At 43.9% G+C, this 11,383-nt stretch overlaps 1 protein-coding gene across 1 annotated transcript; it reads left to right on the top strand.

The window, feature by feature from the left end:
- Positions 1-4,654: 4,654 nt before the first annotated feature.
- SLC10A4 (solute carrier family 10 member 4) lies at positions 4,655-10,427 on the top strand. The gene is made up of 3 exons (XM_003258429.3): positions 4,655-5,457; positions 6,243-6,453; positions 9,658-10,427. Exons 1-3 carry the CDS (start codon positions 4,868-4,870, stop codon positions 10,168-10,170), a joined length of 1,314 nt encoding a protein of 437 aa, XP_003258477.1. The 5' UTR covers positions 4,655-4,867; the 3' UTR covers positions 10,171-10,427.
- The last annotated feature ends 956 nt before the right edge of the window (positions 10,428-11,383 follow it).

Below are 11,383 nucleotides of genomic sequence, written 5' to 3'. Positions count from 1 at the left end.
AGAAGGAGACCTGTCTCAGGAAAAAAGAAAAGAAAACAAAAAGGAATGCAAAAATCCTCCATAATCCAGTATATTTTGGCCCAGTCTTTTTGAATGCAGCTATATAAGTACTTTTAAACAGACTGGGGCCAAGAGCCACCCTGCAGTCTGCTATGACCATGCCTATGAATAGCCACTGCACTCCAGCCTGGACAATGTAACATCTCTAAAAGAATTTTTTTTTTTTTTTTTTTTTTGAGACAGAGTCTCGCTGTCGCCCAGGCTGGAGTGCAGAGGCGCGATCTCGGCTCACTGTAGGCTCCGCCCCCGGGGTTCATGCCATTCTCCTGCCTCAGCCTCCTGAGTAGCTGGGACTACAGGTGCCTGCCACCTCGCCCGGCTAATTTTTTGTATTTTTAGTAGAGACGGGGTTTCACTGTGTTAGCCAGGATGGTCTCGATCTCCTGACCTCGTGATCCGCCCACCTCGGCCTCCCAAAGTGCTGGGATTACAGGTGTGAGCCACCGCACCCGGCTCTAAAAGAATTTTTGCTAACAAAATACAAAAGAAAGAAATCAACGTCAAACTGTACATAACTTGCTTTTTTCACATAAAAATATATCATGAAAATTTAAAATAGTTGCATAGTATTTATTTTATTATGTAAATAATAAACAATTTACTCAACCAGTTGCATATTGTTGGATACTTAGGTTGTTTCTAATTTTTCTTCTACCAGTCTTATTGTTGTAAGTAAATTGTCTGCAAGTCAGATGATTTCTGTAAATAGGCAAAATACATAATTTATAATAAAGTATCTATTATTAAACTGAAAAAGTTCTATCTCACTAATAGTTAAATAAGCACAAAATATGAAACTTTTAAAACAGCATATTGACAAAGATTCTTAAGGTAGCAGTACTTACTTCTGGAAATGCAGTGGAAGAAGCCCTCAAACACCTTTGAGGGTGCTGAGGTACTGAATACAACTTCTGTGAACCCTTATTGCTTTTCTGCCTACTCAACATCCATGTTTCCTCTTTCTGTTAACAGCACCCACTATTCCTCTGCGGAATCCCTTCCCCAAATTTGAGTTGATGTGTCTTGAGTGGGGATGAGACCACTCCCTTGCTTGAGTGAAAGCATTCCATCCTATGGCCACAATGATTGGTTGAAGGATGGGTACACCTCTCTTGCCTATTTTCTATTTAATTTTTTAATTTAATTACTTCTACTTTTAAAAAGCCTTCTAGCTTCCTTTCAAGAAAAGTGGCCAAAACAAACATTAGTGTACAATAGTTCTCCCTTATTAATCCCAAGTTAACCCCAGGACTTTTATGAGAACTCCTGGAAGTAGGTGCTGTCTTTCCGTGATTGTTTCTGTGGTAGGATATATCCAAATTGATTGTATCCTTGCCACTGTAACATAATAGCATATATCTGAATCTTTTCCAGTACTGAAAAATGGCATCTCATTGCTTCAATTTAATTGCTCTGGATATTAGTGAATGTGACTATTTTCATAAACATGCTGGCTGCTTGCATCTCTTTTGTGATCTTGTGTCTATTCATGTCATTTGCCTCTTTTCCTATAAAATAACACAATAAAACTTTTATAAATTAATCACAAATTTTCTCTTAATTTCTTAAATGATGTTTTTACTGAACAAAGGTGAAAGTTTTTATGTATCCATATCTACTGAGCTCCCCATTATGATTCCTTCTGTTACTTTTTTGCTTAGAAAAATTTTCCATATCCAAAGATGAGATAAACCCTTGCCAATCTTTTTCTCTAGTATTTTGTTGCATTATTGTTATTATTATAGTTAACCCTTTAATGTACTTGGAATTAGCTTTGGTATACACTGTGCCACAAAGCTCTAAATTTATTTTTCCCCAAATAGCTAGCTTAATTTCATCTTCCTTCCTTCCTTAATTTTTTTTTGACACAGTTTGCTGTCACCCATGCCTGAGTATAGTGGCATGATCATGGCTCACTGCAGCCTTGCCCTCCTGCGCTCAAGCGATCCTCCCACCTCAGCCTCCCAAGTAGCTGGTACCACAGGCATATGCCACCATAGGCATGTGCCACCATGTCTGGACAATTTTTGTAGTTTTTGTAGAGACAGGGTTTCACCATGTTGTCCAGGGTGGTGTCAAGTTCCTGGGCTCAAGAGATTTGCCCACCTTGGCCTCCCATAGGTGTGCGCCCCGTGCCTGGCCATATTTTCTAAGTACTATGTTATCTCTCCCTTTTACATGTTCTTTCCCCCTTGGGAAAAGAATACTTCACTTCACCAGTGTCACCACATCAGTGTCATCACACCTGCAGAATGGGCTTAATCCTAATCCTGGGGTTTTCTCATACGTAGTGAGGAAGATGAGAAAGAACGGGAGGCCAGAGCACCTGTTTTCTTTACAATGACAATCACCCCATCAGCAGGAGTGATATCAGGTCTGTAGGGCCCAAGAATGCCCCAAGATTGCAGGTGCAACATGCCCCATGATTTACAATCCCAGCCCATCATCCCCTCCTTTTTTGTTTTTTTCAGATGGAGTCTCAGTCTGTCATCCAGGCTGGAGTGCAGTGTCACGATCTTGGCTCTCTGCAACCTCCACCTCCCAGGTTCAAGCAATTCTCCTGCCTCAGCCTCCTGAGTAGCTGGGACTACAGGCACACACTACCATGCCCAACTAATTTTTGTCTTTTTAGTCCAGATGGGGTTTCACCATGTTGGCCAGGCTGGTCTTGAATTCCTGTCTTCAAGTGATCCGCCTGTCTCAGCCTCCCAAATTGCTGGGATTGCAGACAAGAGCCACGATGCCAGGCCCTTTTCTGTTTTCAGTCTTCGCCCATTGCACAGGTTGTCTCCCAAGTCCCTCCCTAAACCCTGGGAGGAGGTAGTTGGATGAGTTGAGTTGGTCTGCCTCGAATTACTGCTTATTTAATGTGATTGTGAATTTTAATATCATTAGCACGGTGAGGGATTCTGAGGCAAATAGGAGTGGTGCCTGCACAGTTGGCTTCAGTTGGATCCTTTGCCATTTGTGTTCTTGGCTTATCTCATCCTGTGGTTTCAAGGCTGTGAAGGCTCAGCAGTGCCTTCCCTCCTTATCTTGTCTGTTTCTCCACACATCTTCCCTGGGTCTACTAATGTAACGGTTGGGTAGCATGGATGATTGTATATCTGAATATCTTTCTTTTTACCTACATAAGCTGACATGTAAACTTAAAATATTTTTGGTCACAACCCACTTCCTTCAAAGCTCTACAGAGCTCACTGAAGTTTTTTTTTTCTGGGTTTAGTGTTTTGGAAAAGTGTAAGGGTACATTATCCTCCTAAATGCTTGCAAAAGCTCTGCCCTCATGGAATTTACAGTCCAAAGGAGAAAAAATAAGTTATTTGTGAAGAAGAGTGGAATATGCTTTGCATTTAGTCTTGCTTTTCATAGTCTCCATCATCTTCATGAGATTTGGGGAGGAGGAAAGGCTTAGCCCACCCTTGGGTAATAGAAGTCACTCTGTGCCAGGACAGGAGTTAGGGAAAAGTTCCCAGATAGAAGAATTCACTATATCTGTGCCAGGACAGGAGTTAGGGAAAAGTTTCCGGATAGAAGAATTCACTATATCTTGGCTCCTTGTGAAAGCAACCCTGGGCTAAGACTGAGCCTTGATTTCATTCTAGAAATTCCTGTTGGTTTTCACAACTCAACTGACTATCACTTTATGGTCACCCCCAGGGAGCTAGATGCCTCCTCAACAGGCCCCACCTGGTTGGTAAGGAGAGAAATTATTTTCCTTTCTACATGCCATCTAGTGACTGACTTAAAAGTTGTTGCATCTCCATTCCTAAGAGCTCTGCTTTTGATTTGTTTGGGGATAAACCTGTCTCAAGCAGGGAATCTCAGCACTTTATTTCTTTTCAGTCCTTTAATCCTAATGCCAGGGCCTTACTCATAAAGCTTCGTAAATCTGTGGCCACTGAAATACCCTCTCTCCACCTGCCAATAACTTCTTAAACACACATTTTTCATGGAAACTGTTATTAGCCAAGCTCTTCTCTGCCCTTTTTAGGGACACATCACTGTGTCAGGTACTTGTGGGTTCGGTTGATAAGACTGAGAATTCCTCGTGCCTCAGTTTCCTCGTTTGTAAAAATCGAGCTTGTAAAAATGGTATCTATCTCACGGCTTTGCTGTAAGAATCGAATGAAATAATGCACACGCACTTGCACAAAACCCGCTATATTATTATTACATTCTACTTTAAGACTGAACATGAAAATCATGCAAAAAATTGTTTGCAAATTCAAGGCAGATATTGTGTCATGCTTACTAGAGAATCGCTCATATTAAGTCAAGCACCCCTCTTAGGGCTGCAGGCTATAGGAACAGTTTCTATGGTCTATGAGTGTGCATCGATGAGGTTATCCACCCAGCCCCTCCACTTTGTGTGTCTGGGTCTCCAGATTTCATTATAAAGAGGCAGAGCCCATCAGAGAACTTGATCGGCAGCCGGGAACGGTTTTTTCCTGCTCTGGTCCTTTGTCAGGTCTTTGTTCCGCCCCTGGCTGCACTCTAACAGAACCACTTACTGGCGATTCACAGGAGGGGACCGGGCGGCGGGGCGGGGCCTGCGGGGCGCGGACCCGGCGCAGCGATTGGGTTCACCCGGGGAGCCGCGCTGCGCGGAGTGCCAGGCTGCGGGCGGCGGCAGACCCGGGAGCGGAGACCGGCCCGCCGCCCCCGACGCCGCCAAGCACGTCAGCGGCGCGCAGCCGGGGCTCGGAGACCGACGGGCAGAACGACGGGCGGCGGCTGCGGCGACCGCGGGACGGAGAGAGGCACGCGGCGGGAGGGGACCAGAATCCGCAGCGCGGGCCGCGCCATGGACGGCAGCGACAACGTGACCCTGCTCTTCGCCCCTCTGCTGCGGGACAACTACACCCTGGCGCCCAATGCCAGCAGCCCGGGCCCCGGCACCGACCTCGCCCTCGCCCCTGCCTCCAGCGCCGGCCCCGGCCCTGGGCTCAGCCTCGGGCCGGGTCCGAGCTTCGGCTTCAGCCCCGGCCCCACTCCGACCCCGGAGCCTACGACCAGCGGCCTCGCGGGCGGCGCGGCGAGCCACGGCCCTTCCCCGTTCCCTCGGCCCTGGGCGCCCCACGCGCCCCCGTTCTGGGACACGCCGCTGAACCACGGGCTGAACGTGTTCGTGGGTGCCGCCCTGTGCATCACCATGCTGGGCCTGGGCTGCACGGTGGACGTGAACCACTTCGGGGCGCACGTCCGCCGGCCCGTGGGCGCGCTGCTGGCCGCGCTCTGCCAGTTCGGCCTCCTGCCGCTGCTGGCCTTCCTGCTGGCCCTCGCCTTCAAGCTGGACGAGGTGGCCGCCGTGGCGGTGCTCCTGTGTGGCTGCTGTCCCGGCGGCAATCTCTCCAATCTTATGTCCCTGCTGGTTGACGGCGACATGAACCTCAGGTACAGATCTGCCTATTCCTTGGGCATCCGTCTCATCCCAGACGCGCGTTTACGGCCGTGGGCTCACGACGAAGGACAGAGGCAGTGGAGGGGTTGGAATTAGGCGTGGAGGAAGGAGGAGAAAAGGAGAGGAAGATGATGACGCCCGGGCTCTAGAAGTCAAGGCCGACCTGCAGGTTGTGCTGCTGGGGGAGCGAGCTAGACGGCGAGGGGGCTGCTCCAAGGCTGGGATTCCATGCACAGCGCGGGCCCTTCAGCGGGGTTCCTCGCCGTCCTCCCCGAGCGTCGGGCTGGCAGCGCAGGTGGTTGTCCAGTGCAAGACAAAGAGAAGGGGGGCAGTCTGAACTAGAACTCGCCGGCAACGTAAAAGTATAATAGGGCTACTGGCCCGTCAGAGAAAGTAATCTCACAGACAGGGCAGGACTGTTGAGTTCCACCAACAAGTAGCAGTCGGCAGCTTTACCATGGCTTACCTTGCAGGGGTCTTGCAAGGAAGAACGCTCCTTCCCCTCAGCATCATCCAGGCTCAGTAGACTTGATAGTGTCGAGGGCAGCAGTACCGAGACAGGGGGCTTGTTTTTCCTCCCTGCCTTGGATTCATATTCCATTGGTGTTAGACGTGCTGCTCTCTTGGCACTCTCCTCCGATGATGTAGGTTCTGCCCAGACTTCAACCCCGGGACTTGCAGTCTCCCCTTTCCACCTCTACTCAACATACAAGAAAAAGGTTGGCTGGCTGTTTGACTCAAAGCTCGTTCTGATTTCCGCCCATTCCCTTTTCTGCAGCATCATCATGACCATCTCCTCCACGCTTCTGGCCCTCGTCTTGATGCCCCTGTGCCTGTGGATCTACAGCTGGGCTTGGATCAACACCCCTATCGTGCAGTTACTACCCCTAGGGACCGTGACCTTGACTCTCTGCAGCACTCTCATCCCTATCGGGTTGGGCGTCTTCATTCGCTACAAATACAGCCGGGTGGCTGACTACATTGTGAAGGTAAGGCCCCTCTTCCCTTTCCATACTAGCTTGGAGAGCCCTTGATCTCTGACCCACAGCAGAAATCTTAGGAAGTTTGGAGAAGGCGGAAAGGAAGAAAAGGACTTGGAAGTAGTTGCATGGATAAACTTTTTTTAAAAAAGTTTATGCTACGAAGATAACTTCCACTTTCGGGATTCCTAGAATGATAGCTTTAATTAAGACACAGCTTAATCAAAACCAGCATAAGAGAACTATCAGTACTCATTGGAAGCAAACAGATCATAGCGGGGTGAGGAAGATGACAGTGTAATTAAATGGCAACATATTTTCCACTAATTGTATATAATTAAACATCAAAGCAGATTAAATAAAATTAATAGAATTGGTGCAGTATTTTACAAGTGCATGGCTATCTTTTCAAAAATGGAACTCGAATTCTGAGAAACTCTGTAGTAGGTTCCTTTAACATTTCATTAAATTTTTAAAAGTAAGTTGATACTAATAGGACAAAAAGTAATGGAAAAGTTGCATTGTAGTAATAGAACACACAAAATATTGGCTTTAAAGCACAAAATAAAATTGGGTCCTGGATAAATAATGGAGGTTATATTGACCTTACTAAATGTGTTTTCTTTTTCTTTCTCCATTGCAATATTTTATATGGCTTCTAAAGCTAGTGAAAAGATGGGGGATTTCTATAATTTGTGCAATATTTCTCCTAAGGCTTTGATTTTGAAAAAAATGAATGCTTTCTGTAGCAGTAGAGATTTTAGTAGTTTAGTAGATTCTAGTAGTTGACTGGAGGAAAAAAATCTTTGTAAAATTAAGTTGTCTTTGAAAATTCAAAAACAGTAGTGAAAAAGAATAAACAATGACCAGGATGCTGACTTCAGGTAATTAATCAAATAAAATACGTAACTATTACTGCAAAATGCACAGGCAAATTCCTTTAGACAAATGAAGAGAAAAAGAACAACCCTAATGTTTCAATTATGTAGATTCAAGAAGACATAATCTTTTGTTTTACTTATTTTCTAAAGTAATCTGATTATATAGAGTCAGCTTTTATTAATATGAAAAGTAGAGAGTTCTTTTCTATGCATATATCCAGCCTTGAGTAAAAGAAATCCTGCTCCATAATAAACATGTATATGTGAATGTAAAAATATATGTGTACATGTAAATATGCATATATTAATACCTGTAATAATATACTCATAGATACTCTTGAGATGCATTAAGAACTTGTTAATCTTAATCATTAAGCTAATGCTATTAATGTGATGGCATTTACTATAAAACCTTAGGAAGTCTGAAAGAAAGTCAATCAAATGACCTATTTACACACCAAAAACAGAAGAAATATATTTAATATAAATGTATTAATAAATTAATGTATTTAATATTTAAATATAATAGACATCAATAAGATTTGCTACCTTTGAATTTAAGGTTAACCTAGCCCTATTCTTTAATTAACACACTATTAAGAAACGGTTTATATAATTGTTATACCTTTGCAAACACTTCAAAATGAGCATTCAATGTCAATGCTTGCCCAAATGATTTAAAATAGTTCTAAGGGACTTTGGAGCCAATATTTCAAAGTGAAGAAATCGGACTGTTTGTCAGTGCTGTCAATGTGACATACTTTGAAATGGTATGCTTTTACATGTAATAGCTTGGTTTCTGCCAATTGTGCATCTGTAGTATCTGTACCTTATATAATAATTATTGCAGCATCCTCTAGGGTAGAATTTGTGACCAGCTCAGATAAATTTTAAATAATTTTTTAAGAGTGTAGAGTTATGCCAGTCCCAAAGACTGCAAAAGGGATATCCCAGCTATCCAGGGAACCAGAAGCAACATTTAAGCTGTTCTCTCTGGATCTAGTTTCCTTCCCCTGCCCACTCCTCATTAAAGAAAAATAATAAGTTAACTACCAATATGAAGGAGAACTAGGAGAGGAATTTTTAGATTTCCGCCTTACAATTCATACAGCCTGTTTTATTTGAATGAGTGAAATGTACCAGTCAGAACATCAAGATGACACGTTTTATACAGAAGTCAGTTGTACTGTATCTAAAATCCATCTATTGTAACAATACCTAAGCATCATTAGAGACTTACAGATGGGAGGTTTCTCATGAACAAATAAAAAAGGGGAAAGTTGCCAAATTGCAAAGAATTCTTCACATCTTTATTTACATTTTTTTCTCTTACATAATCTAAGAGTAGGTAATTGTTTCAATATTGCAAGCAATCCTCTGCAATGTATTTTGAGGGTTAAAAAGATCACACACTGAGCTTCAGACATTTTAATCAAGTTTCACGTTTTAACTCATGTAAAATGAGAACTAATTTCTTATGGAAAACATGGGGTTCAGTTCAGGGAAAGTAAATATCCACTTGTCTGCTCTAATGATCAGACCATACCTGGGGTATTAGGTTCAGTTCTAAATGTCCTGTTTTTAAGAGGCACATTCACGTATGAAACACACGCTCAGAACAGTCAGGAGACCAAAACAAAGTTATGTGATGGAGGCTTTAAGTCTGGGGATGATCTGCCTTCCCCTAATAACTGGTTTTTAAGCTTTTGAAGAGCTTTTTTTTTTGTGTGTGAGATGGAGTGTCGCTCTGTCAGCCAGGCTGGAGTGCAGTGGCGTGATCTCTGCTCACTGCAACCTCCACCTCCCAGGTTTAAGCAATTCTCTGCCTCAGCCTCCCAAGTAGCTGGGATTACAGGCATTCGCCATCACACCTGGCTAATGTTTGTATTTTTAGTAGAGACAGTGTTTCACCATCTTGGCCAGCCTGGTCTTGAACTCCTGACCTCATGATCCACCCACCTCAGCCTCCCAAAGTGCTGGGATTACAGGTGTGAGCCACTGTGCCTGGCTAGAAAAGCTGTTTTTTTGTTGTTTGTTTTTTGTTTTTGAAGAGCTGGTCTTTGTTGCTCCTGAGAGCCTATATCCAACTCAATGGCTAGAGGTTATAGAAGGTAAATTGTCCCTCGACATAAGGACAAGCCTCCAAACAATCAGAGCTGCCCAATGTGGCTCTGGATGCTTCCTGAAGAGGTGGCCTGCCCATCTTCAGAAATATTCTAAGGTCTCCATTTCGTGTTGGAGAGCATACTAGATGGGTGTTTTCTTCCATGAGCTTAGGATTCTCTCGCCTGAGCTCATCTTCAACCATCTCATTGTAATTTTCTATTACTAGGTTTCCCTGTGGTCTCTGCTAGTGACTCTGGTGGTCCTTTTCATAATGACCGGCACTATGTTAGGACCTGAACTGCTGGCAAGTATCCCTGCAGCTGTTTATGTGATAGCAATTTTTATGCCTTTGGCAGGCTACGCTTCAGGCTACGGTTTAGCTACTCTCTTCCATCTTCCACCCAACTGCAAGAGGACTGTATGTCTGGAAACAGGTAGTCAGAATGTGCAGCTCTGTACAGCCATTCTAAAACTGGCCTTTCCGCCGCAATTCATAGGAAGCATGTACATGTTTCCTTTGCTGTATGCGCTTTTCCAGTCTGCAGAAGCAGGGATTTTTGTTTTAATCTATAAAATGTATGGAAGTGAAATGTTGCACAAGCGAGATCCTCTAGATGAAGATGAAGATACAGATATTTCTTATAAAAAACTAAAAGAAGAGGAAATGGCAGACACTTCCTATGGCACAGTGAAAGCAGAAAATATAATAATGATGGAAACCGCTCAGACTTCTCTCTAAATGTGGAGATACACAGGAGCTTCTGTCTTGCTGAAATATTGCTTCATATTTATGGCCTGTGGTAGTGCACATGGTTAACATAAAAGATAACACTGGTTCACATCATACATGTAACAATTCTGATCTTTTTAAGGTTCGCTGGTGTATTAACCAAACGTTGTCACAAATTACAAATCAATGCTGTAATATAATTTGCACCTGGAATGGCTAACGTGAAGCCTGAATTAAATGTGGTTTTCAGTTTTTACCATCACCAATTTCTATGACTGTTGCAAATACAGAAGCTATTAGAAAACAGGGTCTTGGAAATGTAGAATTTTGGCGCACTATGAGGAAAAACAAGCTATCTTTGTAAAGCATAATTGAGTTTAATGTAATTGTTGTAAAAAAAAAAAAAAGTGTGCTTGCTCTACTTAAAATTCCTGACAATGTTGAATTTTGACCTGTATTCAGAAAAATTCCAAAACAGGTCAGTTAAATAAGGAAACATAGTATTTGTCAAACCAGTATCAGAGAAAAGTTACATTAATGTATTTGATTACTTGATCTGGTATCTACTTATTAATGAATAATCAACATTTTTCTAGTGGACAAGCCATGTTCTTTTCGACTGGTCTTCTGCATTTATGTAAACACACCCCAAATCAATTTATCTTTTGTAGGAATGATTTGGTTGGGAAATTTTTCAGAACCGCTCTGGAACAGAACAAAACGGTACCTTCCCGGTCACCACTGGGACTGGGGGAAGTGACACCCTCCAGGGGAGAAAACAATTCGCCTAGATGAAGATCCCTGGGTGGTTCTCCATGCACTCGCCGAGGGGGTCTCAGTGGGTAGCCTCTCAGAGCAGCTCTGAGATTAAACTATCATCTGAGTTAATGGGTAATAGGCCCAGAAGAGTTCCCAAACCTTGGCACTTTCGCTCACTTAGCCAGAAGCACCCGGCCTGGCCTCGGCTTCCCGGTGGGGGAGCGGGGGTGGAGGGATGCGCAGGCACCTGGAAAAATCAGGGCACCGGGAGAAGCCGGCTCAGCTGATGCCGGTGATGAGTTTCTCTCATTGAAATCCTGCTGACCTCGGGCGCCTGGGTTCCCTTACGGATCAGCTCTTTCATCACAAAGAAAGCCCTCTTTCCAGATCATCTAAGGGTCATTGTGCCAACATCCGGGCGTGGAGAGTTTCCGTAGGGAGAAGGACGAAGAGAGGTCCCCTC

This window comes from Nomascus leucogenys, chromosome 20, assembly GCF_006542625.1.
Source record: "Nomascus leucogenys isolate Asia chromosome 20, Asia_NLE_v1, whole genome shotgun sequence".
Lineage (NCBI taxonomy): Eukaryota > Metazoa > Chordata > Mammalia > Primates > Hylobatidae > Nomascus > Nomascus leucogenys.
The sequence above is the reverse complement of the archived record's forward strand: the minus strand, read 5'-3'. Positions and strand labels throughout refer to the sequence as shown.